The sequence below is a fragment of the Gigantopelta aegis genome, chromosome 9 (genome assembly GCF_016097555.1).
Source record: "Gigantopelta aegis isolate Gae_Host chromosome 9, Gae_host_genome, whole genome shotgun sequence".
In the NCBI taxonomy this organism is placed as follows: Eukaryota; Metazoa; Mollusca; class Gastropoda; order Neomphalida; family Peltospiridae; genus Gigantopelta; species Gigantopelta aegis.
In genome coordinates, this window is record NC_054707.1 from 78,869,394 (window position 1) to 78,892,637 (window position 23,244).

The window sequence follows — 23,244 nt, forward strand, 5'->3', positions numbered from 1 at the left end:
TATGTATGTACAAACAAGACTCACACAAACATCATACTATCCTAATGGCTAAACAAGGACTAACTATTGGCAATACATGCTGTCTTGATTGTTTCAATTTGAATGCCCTGAAGAAGAGGAGGAGAGGGAGGAGGAAGAATGCCCCAATCTATGTACCCATTAAGCACTATTTTAATTATACACCAGTTCATTCAGTTTAAGGAGACCTTTACAGTAATTCACTGTCTTATTCAATATGAGACCCGCATCAAGAATAAACAGAAGCAGGACTAACAGGTACTGTTGAAGCCAGATAGCAATCATCTCTCCACACCAGGCAACACTGCTTTCACTTCCAGTAGTAAAGAACATTTATAATATATGGTCTTATCTGGCCATGCAGGTGCATCTAGGTACAGTTTTCACAAGCTTAGGCAGTTTTAAATCTTACGAGATCAACAGATCACTTCTTACTAGCAGGGACACAGAAATGTGTCAGTGCAACAGCATCCAAAGGTAAGGATGTCTGCTTCTTACAGACACATTCTTCGTCATGGCAATACAAAAATAATATTTTTTAACAGAACAGTCTCGTAGATCTTCAAATACAGAGATGACATACAGCCATGAAAATAAGCTATTATTACTTTAGCAAGGAGGTGTTAATTGCAGGTAGAAGTACAAGAAGCCCATGTGGGTTATTCTTTAAATAGGAAGGAAATGTTTTATTTAACGACACACTCAACACATTTTATTTACGGTCAGACATATGGTTAAGAACCACACTGATGAGAGAGGAAACCCGCTGTTGCCACTTCTTGCGCTACTCTTTTCGATTAGCAGCAAGGGATCTTTTATATGCACAATCCCATAGACAGGATAGCACATACCACAGCCTTTGATGTACCAGTTGTGGTCCACTGGCTGGAGCGAGAAATAGCCCAATAGGTCCATCAACAGGGATCGATCCTAGACCGACCGTGTATCAAGCGAACGCTTTACCACTGGGCTACATCCCACCCCGTTTTTAGACAGAATCTTTTATATGTACTATCCCACAGACAGGATAGCACATACCACAGCCTTTGATATACTAGTCATGGTGCACTGGCTGGAACAAGAAATAGCCCAATGGGCCCACTGATAGGGATCGATCCTAGACCGACTGCGCATCAGGCATGCACTTTACCACTGTCCCACCTGGCAGTGGAATGAATGGTTTAACCCAGCATGACATTACTAGTGGTGTTTATTTTTAACAACATATAAAAAAAAAAAAAATCTTATCTTTGCACAGAACTGAGTTCAACAAACAATTATTATACAATACATGTTTTATCACTATATACTCCTGCTATTGGCACTGCTCCAAATGTACCAGCATAACCCAGAAACATAAATATAAGAAGGCATCATCCACAGCCACACAGCTTACCTACAACAAATTCTCATTCACCATCTTGACCTTTTTTATAGACATACAGCGAGCTGGCATTTGATTTCTTTATTTTCTATACACACATGTTACATACAGAATTTATACCACGCTTTCCCAAAATGAAGATTAACACAACACATATGGATGGCAAACAATAAATGAATTACAGGTGCAGGGCTGATTATGTGGGATCAAATTAATGAACAACATGCACTTTGTTTTACATTGGATCAAATTAATGAACATCACGCAATTTGTTTTACATTTTTGTTGTTAGTCTGTGGTTTTAGTCAAACAAAAACATTTATTTTGTGGAGCAGACGTGATATTAGCCATGTTTCACACTGAATCTGTTCAGTACTGTAGCAAAAAAAGAAAGAAAAAAAGTTTGTTTTCTTTAATGACACCACTAGAACACATATGGTCATTTTGACAGAGTCAAAGAGATACATTTTCCTATGCACTATCCCAGACAGGATAGCACATACCACGGCCTTTGATATACCAGTTGTGGTGCACTGGCTAGAGCAAGAAATAGCCCAATAGGCCCACCGATGGGGGTACTGTAGCAAGTATCAATGATGAGGGATACAAATTAACAGAGAGCAAGTGACAATTGCCTCTCAAAACACACTATATGCTTTTTGATAATCAGTGTCACAAGCAGCTTTTGCATTCCATCATAAAACATTAATGTACAACTATTGAGATAAATAAATTAGGATGACTAATGTTAACTTAGATATCACAAAAAATAAAGAATAAGACTTTATGTAAAGATTACCAAATGTTTGACATCCAACAGCTGATGATTAAGGAATCAATGTGCTTTAATTGTGTCGTAAAACAAAATGAACTCTAACTTTAAAAATTATTTCTTTAAATTTACATAAAATGAGAGCAAAGTTTATACAAATACAAGTGATCAAGAATTGCAAAGTCTATTTTAGAGGGTATTTCCCCATTTCAATGTCATTGAGTCTTATTTCACTCTATTGTAACTTTACCCAGGTGTCTTACAGGTTTGAGGATCAACCAAACTCAAGTGTCCATTTTCAATGGTTTTTATACTTGAGATTATATGATAAAGATCATGTGTGTGTCAGCATTGTCAATGTCGTATGTTAGGAATACCAGTAAAAATAGTGTATTACCAGTATGCTTGCTAAATAGAGGCTTACATAGTATAATTTTTATTCTTAAAAGTGTAAATTTAATAAAATATTAGCAAAATCCAAATAAGTGACATATTAGTGTAATAGAACTTTAGCAAGGTCGGCATATCAGAAAAAAAAAGAAAAAAAAAAGCTTAAGTTGTAGGATCAGCTGAAATCATGTTGTTTGCTATCCTTTTGCTTTAATCAATAGTATGTAACTGTTAATCACAGACAAAACAATTGCTCAAACGTTTCTTGGAATAGTCTGTTGTATGTCTCTTTAAATTTAGTGTCATGACATACTACATCTTGTATGACCTTGCTAAATTAGCTAACATTTTATGCTTGCTATCATTTCTTGATTTACAGTATATGATAATGAAGATATATGAAAACACACTTATTCAAGATCCTAAAAAATCAACAAATTTTATCATTGACAGAGGATCTTCAGAACATCAAAGGATATTAAATCAAAACCATGAAGCAATGTTGTTAGCATTCTGATAACAATACCTAAAATAACACAACGTACAACAAACTCTGATACGACTGCAAGGAATATAGCATTTTGCCCATTCCCCTGTTGCAATAACTTAGAGCAATTCTTTTGTATTGTCTTCCACTGCACCGTGTGACTGCCAGTATCTAATAACATGCTTCATGCTCAGAGTACACTGGCATGTGTGTTTATGTCAACCACATCTAGCTAATAATTCTCACAGCCATGTCAGCAATGTTAATACAAATGAGACTCTTCTTAACCTGTCAGTTAGCTGATCTCTGCAGAAGACTAGTGTGCGTATTTACCAGACATCACGTCAAAATATGTCAGTGGATGCCACCAACAGGATCACGGAAGTGGAACATGAGAAAGACAACACCCAAGATATCATGGTATTGGAATTTGGATACTGGTTTCAGTAGTTTGTTACCATTGGGGTTTTGGGGTATAGTGCACCGATTAATCCAACAATGTGGATATGCATCTATGGAAACCACTCAACTTGTATGCACATGAAGTGAGGATTTCAGAACTAGCCATGCGGTACTATGGAACTGGAATGTAGATACTGGCATCAATATTCTGTTGTGGTTAGACCATTGGCTTTTTGCACTGATTGGGGCGAGACATAGCCCAGTGGTAAAGCGCTCGCTTGATGTGCAATCAGTTTGGGATCGATCCCTGTCGGTGGGCTTATTGGGATATTTCTTGCTCCAGCCAGTGCACCACGACTGGTACATCAAAGGTCATGGTGTGTGCTATCCTGTCTATGGGATGGTGCATATAAAAGATCCCTTGCTGCTAATTGAAAAGAGTAGCTCATAAAGTGGCGATAGCGGGTTTCCTCCCTCAATATCTGTGTGGTCCTTAACCATATGTCCGACACCATATAACCATAAATAAAATGTGTTGAGTGCATCATTAAATAAAACATTTCCTTCCTTCCTTCTGCACTGATCACTCCCAGTGTATGGACACACACACCTGGGATGCTTTTGTTACAGGATCAAATCTGATGGATCCATTTTCTGACCCTTTTTTTTCTGTCTCAACCAGTGCTTCATGACTGGTATATCAAAGGCTGTGTTATGTGCTATCCTGATGGTGCATAAACAAGAACACTTGCTACTAATGTAAAAATGTACTGGGTTTCCTCTCTAAGAGTATATGGGTGGGATTTAGCTCAGTCGGTTGAGTGTTTTCACTTCAGGTGCTTGCGTCACAGAATCGAACCACCTCAATTGATCCATTCAACTGATTGGGGTTTTTCTTGTTCCAACCAGTGCACCACAACTGGTCAAAGGCTGTGGTATATATTCTTTCCTGTCTGTGGGAAAGTGCATATAAAAGATCCCTTGCTGCATTAGAAAAAATGTAGCGGGTTTCCTCTGATGACTACAAGTCAGAATTACCAAGTGTTTGACATCCAATAGCCAGTGATTTATAAATCAATGTGCTCTAGAGGTGTTGCTAAACAAAACAAACTTTACTCTTCTTACATCAACTATTCTCTCAATAGCCACTAACAACAACCCATGTTCTGATAGACTGCTGAGGTATGTGTCAATGGGAGTGTGTTTGAACTTTAACAGGATATAAGCATGAAAATAAAGTAAAACTTTATTGAATTTGGCCTTTCACTAAGTGAGAAAAAACCCACTAAAACTAACTCATGCAAACTAGATCATTTGTTTTACAGTACTGCAGGAACATCAAAGATTTGCAACTAAAAATGATGTGCAACTGGGAATTGATCAACCATTTAAAAGACAGAAACATTAAAAGAGAAGTCAGCACTTTTTTTTTTTAACCAAGCCTTTTAAGACTAGAGTTTCAGTGAATATTAATCATTCATTTTTAATTTTTGTTTTAGGTTATTGACTGTATAACTTGCTAAAGTAGTCCATCTACTACATAAAGAAAGAAAGAAATGTTTTATTTAACGATGCACTCAACACATTTTATTTACGGTTATATGGCATCAGACATATGGTTAAGGAACACACAGATTGAGAGAGGAAACCCGCTGTCACCACTTCATGAGCTACTCTTTTCGATTACCAGCAAGGTTTCTTTTATATGCATCATCCCATAGACAGGGTAGTACATACCACAGCCATTGATATACCAGTCGTGGTGTACTGGCTGGAATGAGAAATAGCCCAATGGGCCCATAGATGGGGATTGATCCCAAACCAAGCACGCATCAAGCGAAGGCTTTACCACTGGACTACATCCCGCCCCTCAACAACATAAAGGATAATTGAATATTCATTTAATATATGGTCATCAGATAAACAGATTTTAGCTAATGACATTTTAAAGAAATATCACCTTTTACAGCTACATTAACAGCTTGACCTTACAAGTTTTTCATTTATGAATGAACAGTTGGTATCCTAAAAAAAGAAGAAGAAAAGAAAAAAAAGAACAAATGATCGAAGAGAAAAGTTTTGGATTTGATACTACATATACATTAATAAACAATAATAGATTGAAATGATCTTTAGTGCAAATAAGCAAAATGTACAGTCTTCTGTGAAAATAAGCAAAATGTACAGTCTTCTGTGAAAATAAGCAAAATGTACAGTCTTCTGTGAAAATAAGCAAAATGTACAGTCTTCTGTGAAAATAAGCAAAATTTAAGTAAGTCTGAAACAAATGAATAAATAAGCCAGAAATGTACTTAAACGTGTATGCAAATATGATTAAAAAACAATTCTTTAACCGTAAATGTAACTATACAATAGAAGAAAATGAAGATGGATATAGTAAAAGAATGAATTGGTATGACCAGCAGCAATCAAAAGGCACCTGGTAACCTCTTAGAGTGATAATTTAGTGCTATAATAAAGATGTTTCTGCCAGAGGGTAAAATGGGTATGGTGCCATACCCAAATATTTTTGCAGATTTAATTTCTTTAAGATGACCTTTTGACAAAATTAATAACTTATCGTTACTGTATGATTTTTTCTTAACCCTAACCCTAAACCTAACCCATTTTCTTTCTGGTGGAGGCCCTCCCCCCATACCCCCTGTCTACTGCAATTGCATTCAGCACACACAAATATTCAATTGCATAGCACCATACCCAAAAATGTCTTTCCAGCAGAAACCCTGAAAATATATTCTTGTTACGTAAGTGACATACTCATATAATTCTTTCACCATACCAATTAAAAATGTCTGAAAAAAAAGCCTTATTATTATAAAAACCATGTGAGCTGTACTAAAAAAACTAAAGTTCTCAGGAGAATAGTACATCATCCAACTGTCTTTGTTAAGAAGTACAACATTCCTTAAAAAACATAACTCATAACAAAAACAAATTAATTATTGTGACATAAAAATTAAAACAACTCTCTCAAATATATTCAGTGTTTTTGTTTTTTGTTTCTTTGTTTCTTTTTTTTTCTTTTATTGGTAAAAATATACTTATATCTATTTTTAGTCACACTGAACTATGTAAAATAATGAACAAGAACAGATATAGTATGAAAACCTATGCTATATCCTACCTTTATATCACACACCGTACTACCGTAGTGAAAAAATATTAGTTTTTATCTGCAGCCAGCCAAACCAAATGAGAGTGGTACTGTACGTGGTATTGCCCAAGTTCCTGTGGGCAGATCGCACGGGGAAGAACTGGCAATGTAATTAACCCTGGCAGGAAGGAATTGGGAAGCAACGTTTTATGGCAGCCAAATGACAGAAAGTGATGCCACTGACTTATCATGCAGGAAGCGGTAAAGAACATGGGTAGCTTTTGCAGGCAGAAGATACACGTGCCGGCAATTAATTTCCCTTTCCGCAGGCACTGGCCCGTGAGTGTGTGGTGCTCCAGGTAGAAAGTACAACCTACAGAATGCGTCTTCAGTTACAGACAAAACTTGTTTAAAATAGATTATCCTGGACACCTGTATTTCTTAAACTGTGCACTCCACTTTTATTTTCGACAATTTCTATTTTGTTTTTTCTTCCTGCTGTTTTTAAACCCATCATTTCTTACTCTCTCTTTTTTTATCCTAAGGCCTTGTAACCCCAACATTTTTCATACTCTATTTTGACCCAATTTATATCATCATATTATAAAATACAAGAAAAAATAGTGCCAAGTGAGCATTTTAAATTATACACATAATTTGACATCCAATAGCCGATGATTAATTAATTGATGTGCTCCAGTGGTGTCGTTAAACAAAATAAACTTTTTTTAAACACATAAAGAACAAATATAATTATTAGATCAAGAAAACATTCATTATAAATACAAAACCTAAACCCAGCCTGTGCAGATATTTTGTGCAAACGTATCCATGATTATTGGTTATTATTTGACAATCAGTTTAAGTTCTCTTTTTGTTTGTACACATCTTACTTATTCGTGTACATGCTGTATATGTTATCCATTTAATTTTGTTAATTTTTAATTTCTCACTCTCTTCCCTTTTTCTTTCTCTACCCACCCCCCTCTCTATCTCTCTCTCCCCTCTCTCTCTCTCTCTCCTCTCTCTTTCTTTCTTGTTCTCTCCCAACTATCTTTGTAATATTTACAAGCATAGACATAAACAGTCTATGATTCATCATCACTGTTGAATGCTTCATTGTTTATTTTAGTTTTATAAATAATCTATTTCATGATAAACTTGAGACAGTTACGTAACAAAACTTTCAAAGCTGATCTGGAGCTAAGGTAAATTCCTATATGCTGATTTTGCTGAATTAATATATAATATGGTTATCTTTCTACACACATGCTGAATGATTTGACACATACTGTTTATAAAAGTTGTAAATGCAAAGCCATGCTCTTGTAACCTTTAGGAATTCCTGTAGTTTACCATACACCTTTTAGACACATCTTGACTTGTCTGGCCAAGAATAATCTCAAAGGGCACAGTTTTATTTACCAATAGTTCAGGCTGGTGCTGACCAATATGTATGATATAACGTCCCATTTAATATTTTTCGTATTTAGTTCAAACCATTATTTAAATTTTCTTTTTCTCATCTCATACATGTATATCTTATACAAGTATATCATGTTATCATTTGCTCATTTTGATTATTAAGTTTGTTTTGTTTAACAACACCTCTAGAGCACATTGATTAATTAATCAACATTTGGTAATTCTGACTTGTAGTCATCAGAGGAAACCCGCAACATTTTTCCTAATGCAGAAAGGGATCTTTTATATGCACTTTCCCACAGACAGGAAAGCACACACCATGGCCTTTGTCCAGTTGTGGTGCATTGATTGGAATGAGAAAAACCCCAATCAGTTCAATGCATCCACCTAGTTGGTTCGAACCAGTGATGCAAACACTTCAAGCGAGCACTCAACCAACTGAGCTAAATCCCATCCCCATTTTTATGTGTTTTTTATGATGATTAATAAGGTTATTTAATGATGATTAATAAGGTTATTTAATGATGATTAATAAGGTTATTTAATGATGATTAATAAGGTTATTTAATGCAACTAATTTTAAAACAACTGGTTACTACAAACACAATAATTATAGGGTAAAGTGATCGAGAGTTGGACACCCTTGGCATATTAGATCACAGCTAATGTCTGTTTATTAATTTTGATGTGTTAAATGACTATCCACCGGACATACAGCTACTAGGTACTGGCTTCACAGCCAGGTACCAGCTCCCACCCAGAGCGAGTTTTAATGACTCAGTGGGTAGGTGTAAGACCACTACACCCTCTTCTCTCTCACTAACCACTAACAACTAACTTACTGTCCTGGACAGACAGCCCAGATAGCTGAGGTGTGTGCCTCAGGACAGCATGCTTGAACCTTAATTGGATATAAGCACGAAAATAAATTGAAATGAACTGGAAAAATTACTTGAACATATTTACATTACGTTGGGCAGTGTAAAGGGTATGTAAGTACCCATTTTCAAAGATTGTGTTCACATTTAGAGTAAACATAGCCCACATTATTAATCAAATTTAGATTAATTTAGTATGCAACATACAAGTTCACACAAAAGTATCTAAATAGATAATGTAATCAAATGCATAACAGTGGTGGACAAGAAGTCTGCATTGCACTGCCTTGGAGGTGTTGGCAAGGAAATTACTTTATATACTGAGTCAGACATTAACATTATAATCACAAGATAAATTTGAACTGTCTGACTTAAAGGTCTACATTTATGAAAAACGTAATTCACTATTGTTTGGTATTTACGTATACCTTTTACAATACATATGAAGTATCAATAAAATAAAATAATTTGTTTTACCCCTTTTTAATATATTCGCAATAAAAATCACGTTTTTCCCCCCATCGCTTGCCAAAAAATCTCTGAACTCCAAGAGTCAAGTCACGTGACCCCATGACGCGCTAAACAGCATAACATGAATGCGTGATTCGCAGCCTTTCGGTAATTTTACATGGAAGTGGAACACATGTATTTTTAAAATGCGAAAATGTTATTCTATTGAATTTAATTATATGTTTGGAATATTATTTTGAAGATATCTTTCAAATGTGAAACATGGTGAACCATTGGATGTACAAAAGCTGCAGTTAAAGGCAAAAGAAGTTTGCATATTTTTCTGAAAGATAAACTGACATTGTTTGCACGGAACCAGTTCTCAAACCGAACATGTGCATATTGGAAAGGACCGTCAAGGTGGGATTTGATTTGCAGTGACCACTTGACACCTGGGGATTACGACAATTATCTAAGATGGTCGATGGGAATGGCACTGAAACTTTTGTTAAAGAACTTGTCTGTTCCAAGCCTGTATTGCCCCTGTTCAGCCTATTTGCAGCCCGGAGCCCGAACGTCGCCTGGATACAAAAACAAAGCCCGAAAGTTTATGCCAAGGTTAACATTGTGCAATATTATTGGCACAAAGAAATACACCTCACACAATATTTATATATGTTTTTAACAAAATAAATGTATTAAAAATATTTTTTAGACAACATAGCATTTTTCATGTTCGGGCTGTACATGTTTCGTTTATCCCAAAATATGCCAAAAAGAAGATTTTATAGGCCTTCGAAGTTAATGCGATTTTTTAACTAAAGGCTTTTTTGCAAAATTTATACATTTCTACAGATTAGTCAGACATCGTTACAAGACCGTCATTACTATGACATTGACACAGTCCGACTCACTACAAGATCAACAAACATATATAAGTGTTATTGTGTGTACTTACAATGGAATTCACACCTATCTGATACTGACAATGTTGTTGTAAAGAGGTGCATCAGACGTCGGAAAACACCTCTTTACAACTAATTTGCTCTGTACAGTACCGTAGCATTGGCAGTACACACATTCACATTGTAATCTTGTAATGAGCCGACTGTGTATATGCTGTCTGCTACCGACGAAATCTGTAGACATGGTTGCTTGGTGTAAATAAGTCTTTAGTAATGACGGAACTTCGAACAATAAAATCTTCTATGACTATATTTTGTTAACAGGTAACAATGCAGAAGAAAAATATTTAATTTAGAAAAAAATCGCATTAACATATGTACGCCTATCTGTTTTTGTTTTCTTGCAATTTGGGATATATTTATGTACAGCCCGATCAGTTAAAAATTGCTTTGTTCCAAAAAAAATATTTTTCCTACATTTATTTTTTTAATATATATAAATGCATTGTGTTGAGGTGTATCTTTGTGCCAAATATGAACAATGTACACCTTGGCATTAACATTCGGGCTTTGTTTTTATCACCGGGCGACGTCCGGGCTCCGGGCTGCAAATAGTGTAACCGCATTTGGCTCGACGGATCATCATCAGTGTACTACAGTTCTCCTTCTTCCTTGCCAATCGAGGTAGCATTAGAATAAATAGACAAATGCGACAAGTCCAAAATAACGTCCGATAAGAATGAGCTATTTTCCGAAGAATCATTACATGCTGTGGCCATGCTAACCTACTAATGAATAAGTGGAATTCACCTGATGCTACGTCACAGGTCAGATCGACTGGATCGGTGTCCCCCCCCCCCCCCCCCCCCCCCCCCCCCCCCCCCCCCCCCACCCCCGAGTGTTTTACAAAAAGTTGCTTTATTAATAATTGGGGTGGTATTTTTGTTTTTTATGGTTAATAATGTAATCTTTATATATATTTTTTTATATACTGTGTATTAATAATGTGCCATGATTGTGGACCTTTAAGATCAGTAACATGGTGAATTTTACTTTAATTTGGTGGAAAAAAAATTCATGCAATAATTGATATTTGCTGGAAAATAACTGTGTTTTGCATTTTTGGAACTAATTTGGTGAAATGTTTTGCACACCCAGAGATAGCCCTGTGTATATAAATATATGTAAAATAATACAACTTTCATCTAAAATGTTTATTTAGTGTTCAAACATGTGTTCCTTTTAGGACACTGAACTACGTTTCTGATTATCTCTGGAGAAAGAGAAAGCAAACTTTTAAAGCGTATCTTATCTCATATTCAAAACTCTTGCTGTGGTGGCTTCCTTCTAGATTGCAATCAGGTAACGTTGAAACCAATGACAAATTGCACAAGTTCTTTAGCTAATCTTTGTAATTTATTTATTCTTTAATGCCTGTGTTATTGTAAAACCTTAGAAATAGCGCTTCAAAGTTGTGTGACTCACAATCGTCTGACTCTTGATCACTTTAGCCTACATTAAACAGGAATAGAAACTAATACTCATCCACCCACTCACCCAGGTGAATAGAAAATGCTTGGGGCGAGTACAATTAAAAGTTAAACTTAAACATTGTTTTGTTTTAACAATACTACTGGAACATATTGATTAACTAATCATTGGGTACTGGACGTCAAACATTGGGCATTTCTGACACATAGTCATCAGAGAAAACCCACTATATTTTGCTTCTATCAGCAAGGATCTTTTATATGCATTTTCCCCACAGAACAGCACATACCACAGCCTTTAATATACCAGTCGTGGAGCACTGATTGGGATGGGGGAAAAGCCAATTGGTTCACTGAGGAAATATTTATACATTTTTATTCCTGATTAATATGAATCTGCATACATGTTGTTATTAGTACTAGTGGGTGAGACGTAGTCCAGTAGTAAAGCGCTCATTTGATGTGCAGTCGATTTGGGATCGATCCCCATCAGTCGGCCCATTGGGCTATTTCTCGCTCAAGCCAGTGCACCATGCAGGCAGTGGTATGTGCTATCCTGTCTATTGGATGATGCATATAAAATATCCCTTGCTGCTAATCAAAAAGAGTAGCCGATGAAGTAGCAACAGCAGGTTTCCTCCCTCAATATCTGTATGGTCCTTAACCATATGTCTGACACCATGTAATCATAAATAAAATGTGTTGAGTGCGTCGTTAGATATACCATTTCCTTATTAGTACTATATATCATAACCCCAAGCCTAGTAAAGTATAATCATATTTTTAAGATTTTAAAATATTCTCGTTGCACATTTTCTACACATAAATCCAATCTTGGCAGGCTCGTCAATAAGATCCTTTTGATATTTGCACACCTGTATATGTTAAATAGTTGGCATCTTCTTTGGAAAATAAAATTTAGATGAAAAACACATTTTTGTCTGAAAATCTTTATTAACTAATAAAAGGTAAGTGCCTCCAGTACTGAAGCTAATAATTATCATGATTGTTTGGAATTCATGTGTATCAACATATTAAGTACAGCTGTATTGCTATTATTAGCAATTAAATTAAGTAGTAAAATATAGAATTTTAGACAGTCTGCATATGAAAATACTGCTTACATAGTATTTACATATATGCAATGTTTTAAATTGTATTCAACTATTAAACACATCCAGTTCTTTGTCAGATTCTCGTCTGTACAGTCTTGAATACTGGTTTTATTCAGTCAGTTGGTAAATAACCTTTTTGTTTTCCATCATTTACAGTATCAAATTTATATAGAAATAGCTCAGTAAGACTTTAAGTCACAGCAGACTTGCATATAATATACTTTGAATTTTGTATTTAGATTCTAGCATTCACCGATATGATGGGCAGGATGTACCCCAGTGGTAAAGCACTCTGTGATGCACAACTGATCTCGGGTCGATCCCTACTGGTGGACCCATTGCACTATTTTTCATTCCAGCCAGTGCCCCACAACTGGCTTTAATAAAGGTCATGGTATGTAGTATCCTGTCTGAAGGATGGTACATATAAAGATCCTTTGCTGTTAATCAAAAAGAGTAACACATGGAGTGACATTACCCACACAGCCAATCAGGATATCCACAAAAAGCTAAGCAAGATAATAAACAATTGTACATAGACATTTATGTGTCTAAAGATGAAAGAATTACAAATTTCACGACTGAAAACTAATGACGATACTGATATAGAATTAATTAATTCTGCTATGGAGCAGTAAAAATATCCTGGATGATTCATTAGTAATATTTAATATCCAAAGTCAATGTAATTTTCATTTATGATTCATTATTAGTAAAAATCAACCTTGACTCCATGTCACTATGACTTCAATAACGTAAGGGTGGGACATAACCCAGTGGTAAGTGCTTGCCTAATGCATGGTCAATCTAGGATCAATTCCTGTCAGTGGGCCCATGCACTGAGCCATTTCTCGTTCCAGCCAGTGCACCACAATTGGTATATCAAATGCGATGGTATGTACTATCCTGTCTGTGGCATAGTGTATATAAAATATCCCTTGCTACTAATGAAAAAATATAGCATGTTCTCTCTCTAAAATGATATGTCAGAATTACCAAAGGTTTGACATCCAATAGTCGATGATTAATAAATCAATGTGCTCTAGTGGTATCATTAAACAAAGCAAACTAACTTTAATAACTTAATAATGGTAACACTTCAATTGATCCCATCATTAATAACAATGTTTAGACTAGTAACAAACTGATAGCAGTTCTTGTAATACATATTAAATATTTTACCATTTACTGTTAACATAATTATTAAGATAATCATTTTAAAGTATTTATTTTTAGTTTCAAAGTGGTGTTATAATATTAACATTAACATGGAATATTCCAGTGGACTAATATCACGTACATCTCATACAGCATTATACTCCTAATTAACCACCATTTTTACTTTTTTATGTTCCAACAGGTGTAAATCTTACCCATAATACATCTTGAACATCATCCGCACAGATCTGGTAAGACATCGTACCGTCATGGTAACGGTGTGCCATCCCAAAATTCATTCTGTTATAATCCATTGCCATAAGCACAATACCTTTGATGATGAGAAAACTGGCAAATACTTCCAACTGACCAAACCCGGCGTTCACCCGTCTACTGGTGATTAACACACAACCTACTCAAACATGAATCATCATCATCATCCACAATACCATAGCTCCTACGAAATATTCAAACCATACACAGATGAAGAAAGATGGAGAGAGAAGAAACAAAAAAAAAGAAGAGGAGAAAGTTTGTAAAAATATATATATATAAATATATTTATATCTATACACAGTTCTAAACACTACATTCTATAATGGTGAGAGGCACCAGGAAAAAAAAGACAGCACATCCCACAGCAGACCGGGCTGGAAGATTTTGGTCTGGATCTCTGACAGGAAGGTGCGTGGTGATAGCCTCCCATTTTTGCCGGTGTTTACCACATGCGGAAAACAAAGCTGTGCTGGATGCATGTCAGTGGAAGGCACCGGCATGAAAGTGAAAGGTGCTCAATACGTCAGTCAGTCTCTCTCCTGTGTGTGTGTGTGTGTTTGTGTGTGCCATGAGCTGCTGCCAAGATGTTCCTCGATAATGATAATGTACATGATGAGGGAAAAATTCTAAAAGGGTTTTTGATTAAACAGCACCTCAGCACATTGTTTGACATACGTCCACACACCGGTAATAATAACGTAGATGATGAGGGAAAAGTTCTAAATGGGTTTTTTATTAAATAGCACCTCAGCATATTGTTTGATATTGCAATTAGACATACATCCACAGATTGGTAATTGTGATTCTTTGTCTACACACAAGAAAAGATTATTTATAATTACCAGATAGCACTAAGTAGGATTCCACAAATCAGGGCACAAATATTTCACGAGAACCATTGTTCTGTTCACGTGCCGGTTACACAACTTTAAAATCACGAGAACTGCCAATCGTGGTAAACAATTACATTCTAAAATTAAAAGTACCATACATCAATAATGAAAGTGAAAATCAGTTTATATTTTTGAACCACCAACGTAGCACAGAACCGTAGTTCAAGTGTTCTAGGATTACGAAGGCCTAACTCATCGGTTACAAGAACTATATTCACGTAGCCAAACAATCGGTTACCTAAATAAAACTCACGTGAACTGACTTCCAGTTACCTAAGATTTTGAAATATTGTCCCCTGCAAATCCACTAACCCTTGGACTGCATGGGCTAGTGAATTTGTGGTCTGGGCTGATGAAAATTATCAACTGTATTGTTGCTATATTACATCTGTCACGTGGGGGCTAGTGACTGTCTCAGACATTTAAGCACCAAAGTAGTAACTATTTGAAGGCATTAAAACATACATTCTTTTCAGGAAAGGTTTGTTTTGATTAAAAACACCATTAGAGCACATTGATTAATTAATCATCTACCAATTGATGTCAAACATTTGGTAATTTGGTAACGTAGTCATCAGAAAAAACCAACCACATTTTTCCATTAGTATCAAGGGATCTTTTATATGCACATTGCCAAAGACAAGACAGCACATACCACTGCCTGTGTCCATTTGTGGTGCACTGGTTGGAACGAGAAAACCCCCAATCAGTTGAATGAATCCACTGAAATGGTTTGATCCTGCGACACAAGCACCTTAGGCGAGAACTTGACCGACTAAGCTAATTACCCTCCCCTTGATTTAACAGCATCTCAGCACATTGCTTCACATTGCTATTAGAAATACTTACGCAAGGAATCTTTTATATGCACTTTCCCAAACGACCTTTGATATATCAATCATGGGGTACTGGCTAGGATGGGCAAAAATAATCAAAGCACCGGTCCACCAAGTGGGTTCAATCCCACAGGGGTGAGATGTAGCCTAGTGTTAAAGCACCGGTCCACCAAGTGGGTTCAATCCCACAGGGGCGGGATGTAGCCTAGTGTTAAAGCACCGGTCCACCAAGTGGGTTCAATCCCACAGGGGCGAGATGTAGCCTAGTGTTAAAGCACCGGTCCACCAAGTGGGTTCAATCCCACAGGGGCGGGATGTAGCCTAGTGTTAAAGCACCGGTCCACCAAGTGGGTTCAATCCCACAGGGGCGGGATGTAGCCTAGTGTTAAAGCACCGGTCCACCAAGTGGGTTCAATCCCACAGGGGCGAGATGTAGCCTAGTGTTAAAGCACCGGTCCACCAAGTGGGTTCAATCCCACAGGGGCGGGATGTAGCCTAGTGTTAAAGCACCGGTCCACCAAGTGGGTTCAATCCCACAGGGGCGAGATGTAGCCTAGTGTTAAAGCACCGGTCCACCAAGTGGGTTCAATCCCACAGGGGCGGGATGTAGCCTAGTGTTAAAGCACCGGTCCACCAAGTGGGTTCAATCCCACAGGGGCGAGATGTAGCCTAGTGTTAAAGCATCGGTCCACCAAGTGGGTTCAATCCCACAGGGGCGGGATGTAGCCTAGTGTTAAAGCACCGGTCCACCAAGTGGGTTCAATCCCACAGGGGCGAGATGTAGCCTAGTGTTAAAGCACCGGTCCACCAAGTGGGTTCAATCCCACAGGGGCGAGATGTAGCCTAGTGTTAAAGCATCGGTCCACCAAGTGGGTTCAATCCCACAAGGGCGGGATGTAGCCTAGTGTTAAAGCACCGGTCCACCAAGTGGGTTCAATCCCACAGGGGCGGGATGTAGCCTAGTGTTAAAGCACCGGTCCACCAAGTGGGTTCAATCCCACAGGGGCGGGATGTAGCCTAGTGTTAAAGCACCGGTCCACCAAGTGGGTTCAATCCCACAGGGGCGAGATGTAGCCTAGTGTTAAAGCACCGGTCCACCAAGTGGGTTCAATCCCACAGGGGCGGGATGTAGCCTAGTGTTAAAGCACCGGTCCACCAAGTGGGTTCAATCCCACAGGGGCGAGATGTAGCCTAGTGTTAAAGCATCGGTCCACCAAGTGGGTTCAATCCCACAGGGGCGGGATGTAGCCTAGTGTTAAAGCACCGGTCCACCAAGTGGGTTCAATCCCACAGGGGCGAGATGTAGCCTAGTGTTAAAGCACCGGTCCACCAAGTGGGTTCAATCCCACAGGGGCGAGATGTAGCCTAGTGTTAAAGCATCGGTCCACCAAGTGGGTTCAATCCCACAAGGGCGGGATGTAGCCTAGTGTTAAAGCACCGGTCCACCAAGTGGGTTCAATCCCACAGGGGCGGGATGTAGCCTAGTGTTAAAGCACCGGTCCACCAAGTGGGTTCAATCCCACAGGGGCGAGATGTAGCCTAGTGTTAAAGCACTCACTTGATGCAAAGTTGAAAAACATGTTTGTGGATCCATTGGGCTATTTCTCATTGCAGCCAGTATACCATGGTATGTGCTATCCTGTCTGTGAGATGGTGCATATAAAAGATCCCTTGCTACTAATGGTAAAATGTAATGGGTTTCCTCTCTAAGACTATGTCAAAATTACCAATTGTTTGACATCCAATAGCCGATTAATATATTAATGTGCTCTAGTGGTGTCATTAAACAAAACAAACTTTACTTTCAATCCTAATACATTGTTAATTGTGATCCTTTGTCTACACATACCAAAAGATGATTTATAATCAGGGAACATTTTGTTCAGTATTGCATTGCAGTTCTCTATGCAAGTTTCAGAGATTGCCACATAATTTTAAAACATTAAACAGTATAATTGCTAATACATTTTCAGTTGACTAGAAATATTGCTAATCAAGACTTGTAAAACAAAATGATCCCTGATAATTACCAGCTAGCAGGATTTGACAAATCCACTAACCCTTGGTCCAGGCGTAAGTTCAGTCAACCGCTTGCTGCTAACGTTCGCTAGACTGAATTTTATGCTACACAGTAAACCGAATTACAACTTCTGGGCTAGTGGAAATTATCAACTGTATTTTTATTACAATACATCTGGCACTGGAAGGCTAGTGACTTTCTCAGAGATTTGCCAAACACTGAGGTAGCAGTTGTTTGAAGGCAACAAAACGTACCGAGTATGGATGGGTATTATGCACATGTTTATATCATGATACATATGATTGATATATCGCAATAATAGTAATATATATATATGTATATGCTTTATAATAAATTATTTATGACAGCATTAGATCAACATTCTTTTGACACCATTAGAGCACATTGATTTATGAATCATTGGCTAGTAGAAGAAGGAAATGTTTTATTTAACAACGTACTCAACACATTTTTTATTTATGGTTATATGGCATCAGACAAACGGTTAAGGACCACACAGATATTGAGAGAAGAAACCCGCCATTGCCACTTCATGGGCTACTCTTTTCGATTAGCAGCAAGGGATCTTTTATATGTACCATCCCACAGACAGGATAATACATACCACTGCCTTTGATATAACAGTCATGATGCACTGTCTGGAATGAGAAATAGTCCAATGGGCCCACCGACGGGGATCGATCCCAAACTGACTGTGTATCAAGCAAGCACTTACCACTGGACTACGTCCTGCCCCTATTGGCTATTAGATGTCAAACATTTAATAATTTGACATAAGTGTTGGAGAAAACCCACTACATTTTCCCATTAGCAGCAAGGAATCTTTTATAAACAACTTTCCAAAGGCAGGACAGTGCATATACCACATCCTTTGATAGAAATATAGGGAACTGGATAGAATGGGGGGAAAAACAATCAAAGAACAGATCCACCAAGGTGGATTTGATTCTATACAACCCAAGCACACCAAGTAAACTAGAGAAAGAAATGTTTTATTTAACGACACACTCAACACATTTTAATTACGGTTATGTGGCATCAGACATATGGTTAAGGACCACACAGATATTGAGAGAGGAAACCAGCTTTCGACACTTCATGGGCTACTCTTTCCGATTAACAGCAAGGGATCTTTTATATGCACCATCCCACACCTTTGTTATACCAGTCATGGTGCACTGGCTGTGACGAGAAATAGCCCAATGGGCCCACCGATGGGGATCGATCCCGCGCATCAAGCAAGCACTGTACCACTGAGCTACATCCCGCCCCCTATCTTTTGAGAAAGGCATCTAACAACATAAGTTGAAGTTTATTATTTAAAACTTACAACATATGAGTCACCTCAGTGTTCTAAAGTTTATTAGAAAAGAAGGAAGGAGAAAATGTTTTATTACATAAATTTAGTGAAGTATCTTAAAATATCAGTGAAATAAAAGTGTTATCAGTCACTCAGTGAAGATAACACATTTAGAGTGAAATTTTCACTATTTCACTCTAAAATGTGTTATCGTTACTGTAGAAAGTGTTATCTTCACTGTAAGAAAGCCAGAACTATTTTGCTGCTGGCATTTTAAAAATAAAGGTAAATTGCCAAAAGTAATATAATAAATAGAAAATTTCATGTTTTTTGTCAAATATGATTTATATCTCATCTCGTGAAGTTTGCAATCATATCACACTCCATGAGATATAAATCCTATTTGACAAAAAACATGAAATATCCTCTATTTATTTAATGATGTACTTAACACATCTATTTATGGAGATATGATGTTGGATATATGGTTAAGAACCTCAGAAATAATGAAAAAGGAAACCCTCTGCCACCACACCATGGGACATGAAGTTATTAAATTTTAAAATAATCTTTGTTCAGTTGCACCTCAGCACCTGATTTTATCAGCAGCTATAATGAAGTCTATTTAACAATAACAAGAAGTCATGCTTAAAATAAAAATCTCATGTAATTAAATGTGTTGCAGTTTCTATTATGGCTCTTTTCTGGGCTTCCTCATCATCTTCATTCGGCATGCTGAAGTAACTTCGAAGGATTCGTCCAGTCTTTTCATGGAAAGTCACAATGTCATGTATCCCCTCACCTTCAGCTACAAATATCGAGTCTCCGTAGTGTTTCATCATTTGGGTCTTTAGATACTGATTCCCATAGACAACAGACTCGTTATTATTTAAATACTCCTTCATTTTATTTGCAAGGTCGCTAATAGTAAACTGTTCTTCATCATTGTCCTCAAAGAAAGCACACATCTTAAGAAATGCTTGTTCCTGGTCCGTGTCCCTTGGTCTCCCAACTTTCTTTTGTTTACTACCACTAGGATCTACTGCATAGGAATATCCCGAAAAGTGCGAAAATGTACATCACAAGAATGATGGTACAAACAGTCTGCTGCATGCAAATCTCCGCCATAATATTCAACGCGTCCTTTGACAGTAAATGCCCATTCATCACCACGTCTCGTACAGCTGACCAATATTTTATCTACAAATGAATCTGTTTTTACACAGCTATAGTCATCACAATTAGCAAGTTTGGTGCCCTGATTTAACTTCATAACTTTATTCCCACAGAATAAGCAGTCCGTTTTGCTATTGTAAGGGCCAACTGAAAGACGCGCTCTTCGTTTGAGAGATGGGGTGGAACACAACTTAGTTTTCTTGTGTATTGCAATATCTTTTTTATTGATGTAATTCAAACGACACGATTTGTACACTACAGTTCCATCTGCTACAATGATGTCATCACCTCTCTCGATACTTGAATTGTTAATACCTTCGGCTCCCTTTTTACCAATTTTAACGTAGTCTTCATTATCTAATTCCTTCTGGCATAAAGGACATTTTGCTTGATTTGTGCTCATTTTCAAGCCCTGAAATTGCAACGGCAGTATATGTCACTAGCTGTTGTTGTTCATCATATATGTACGTGGTCTATTCCTGCGAATGAAACTATAATGAAAACTTTACCTAAAATGATGCGGTTGGGGTAAGATCATCATCAATGCAGTATCACATTCAAAATCATAGAAGAAACTGTTCTATGGAGGTCGCAGCGATGACTGCGTGTGTCATCATTTCACGAATATGACTGAAGTGACGTCGTGGATGACGTCAGATTTGGATGTCACATTAGGATGACGTCACGTTTCTAGTTCAGCAATGATTTATATACTTTCTACTAATGCTAAAATATAGTTTGTGAACTTAAAAAGGTTGGAAACGGTAGAATCCATCAGCTAATAGTAGATATTTGCATTTTCCTCCCTTGGCAGCCATCTTTCTTTGACGTCATGTTTTGACCCTTTCCAGTGGTCCAATATCGTCCAACTTTTGATATGATGTACTCCAAATATAATAGTACAAAAAAACATCATAAAACGTTTTCTTGCAAATTTTTTAGGGTTTGGGGTATTTTCAGCTTATTTTGACCCTACTATTGCCAATACCATAAATGTATTTGATGTCACTGACAGTTGCATCCACTGATGTTTATCACAATAACTTAAAATTCAATTAAAATTTATTTTCATGTGAATTGTGATAAACCAAAATTTGAAAGTATTTCTTTAATAGTATGACAAACATTAATTTTACACGAGTCACAGATTTTAGGGTATTTTTCAATTAGTATATTAAATATACTTTGCCAATTATGAACTCAAACTGGTCAATATTATGTAATAAATTATATATACTCTCTGTATATTGCATATTGTTAGTGCCCTATCGAATATCTTACCTACATTTTTAGCCTTTTGTTTATTTGCATCTTTAAAGAAACAGAAAAAAATAGATACTCCCTGTCTCTGAAACCCTAGTAAAAATTGTCAAATTGATCCAGTGTTTTTCTTTTTCTCATTAAAAAAAAAACCCATCCTAAATAAAATCTGCAATCAGTAGGCCAGGGTTTACAGTATTCTTTCCTTTTCTGGAGAAATAGTAAAAACATTTTATTCTGTGTCAAAGTAGTTTAGTATATTTGTGACATTACTTCCATATTAGGCCAGCCTCTGTGGCATCGTGGCTGGTAGGTACTGGATTCAGATCCCAGTCGAGGCATGGGATTTTTAATCCAGATACCGACTCCAAACCCAAGGCTCAATGGGTAGGTGTAAACCACTTGCACAGACCAGTGATCCATAACTGGTTCAACAAAGGCCATGGTTTGTGCTATCCTGCCTGTGGGAACCGCAAATAAAAGATCCCTTGCTGCCTGTCGTAAAAGAGTAGCCTATGAGACGACAGTGGGTTTCCTCTAAATAACACTGTCAGAATGACCATATGTTTGACGTCCAACAGCCGATGATAAGATAAAAAATCAATGTGCTCTTGTGGTGTCGTTAAATAAAACAAACTTTACAAAACATTTTCTGATGATTAATACATAGAGTTGGTCACTGGCAATATCAGAGGTCAAACCCAGGATAGGCATGCCTGAACCTTAAGTAGACAGGGGCACGTTAAAAGAGTACATGTACCCATACCCGTGATTAATATATTTCACAATTTATAAGGTATAACAAAATACAACCCACCAGTGATTCCCTCTGTTGTACATTTCTATTTTTCCATAATTGCTTAAAGGTAGGGTCAACTCAAATAAGAGCCTTATGTGTTGGAAAGATGCATACGCGGACCACCAACACATACTGACACTTTAACAAATGAAAAATGTGTAATTTTAGAGTTAATTAAAAAAACATGATTATTCCTGCTAACTAGGGTGGCCATTTTGTTTCATTTTTGTGACGTCTGGTGGTATAGCTTGGGGCGAAGTGATGCCAGCTCTGTCCATCTCCATTATGCACAGTGTAAACACATGCTCTAATTTACGACAAGGCGCTTCGCTTTCATCAATCTGACTTGTAAAACAACATAAATGACTTGATAGTAAAATAAACTATTTAACTAAATATATTTCAATTTGCATCAATAGAACAAAATGGAGTTATAGTATTTTTCTTTTTTTAAAAATCCAAAGAAAAAATGCATATTATTAGGCCTATTGGTAGGGTAAGTTCGAGCAAAAACAACCACTCATGATACCCAAGTGATAATTTTCTTTTCTTTGGGACGACGTACATGTAATTGGTAAGTTTTGTGATTTTAGATGGGAAAGTCTATTTAATCAAGGGTTTTACAGAATTACTTACAGTAATAAAGCAGGATGGCTGATAATGTCCATTACGAG

At 37.1% G+C, this 23,244-nt stretch overlaps 1 protein-coding gene across 6 annotated transcripts in view; it reads right to left on the reverse strand.

Moving 5' to 3' along the window:
• The window catches only part of LOC121380513 (RNA-binding motif, single-stranded-interacting protein 3-like), a 282,378-nt gene that overhangs the window by 243,979 nt on the left and 15,155 nt on the right, over positions 1–23,244 (reverse strand). For 2 of the 6 annotated variants that reach the window (XM_041509354.1, XM_041509352.1), the window contains exon 1: positions 14,205–14,362. The exons of 1 other annotated variant lie outside the window; for it this stretch is intronic. In XM_041509354.1, coding sequence (XP_041365288.1) covers positions 14,205–14,309 — 105 coding nt within the window. In that variant the 5' untranslated portion in view covers positions 14,310–14,362. Of the gene's footprint in view, positions 1–14,204; positions 14,364–23,244 lie in introns of those variants that run through there. 3 more of the 6 variants (XM_041509351.1, XM_041509350.1, XM_041509355.1) reach the window with 2 other exon arrangements.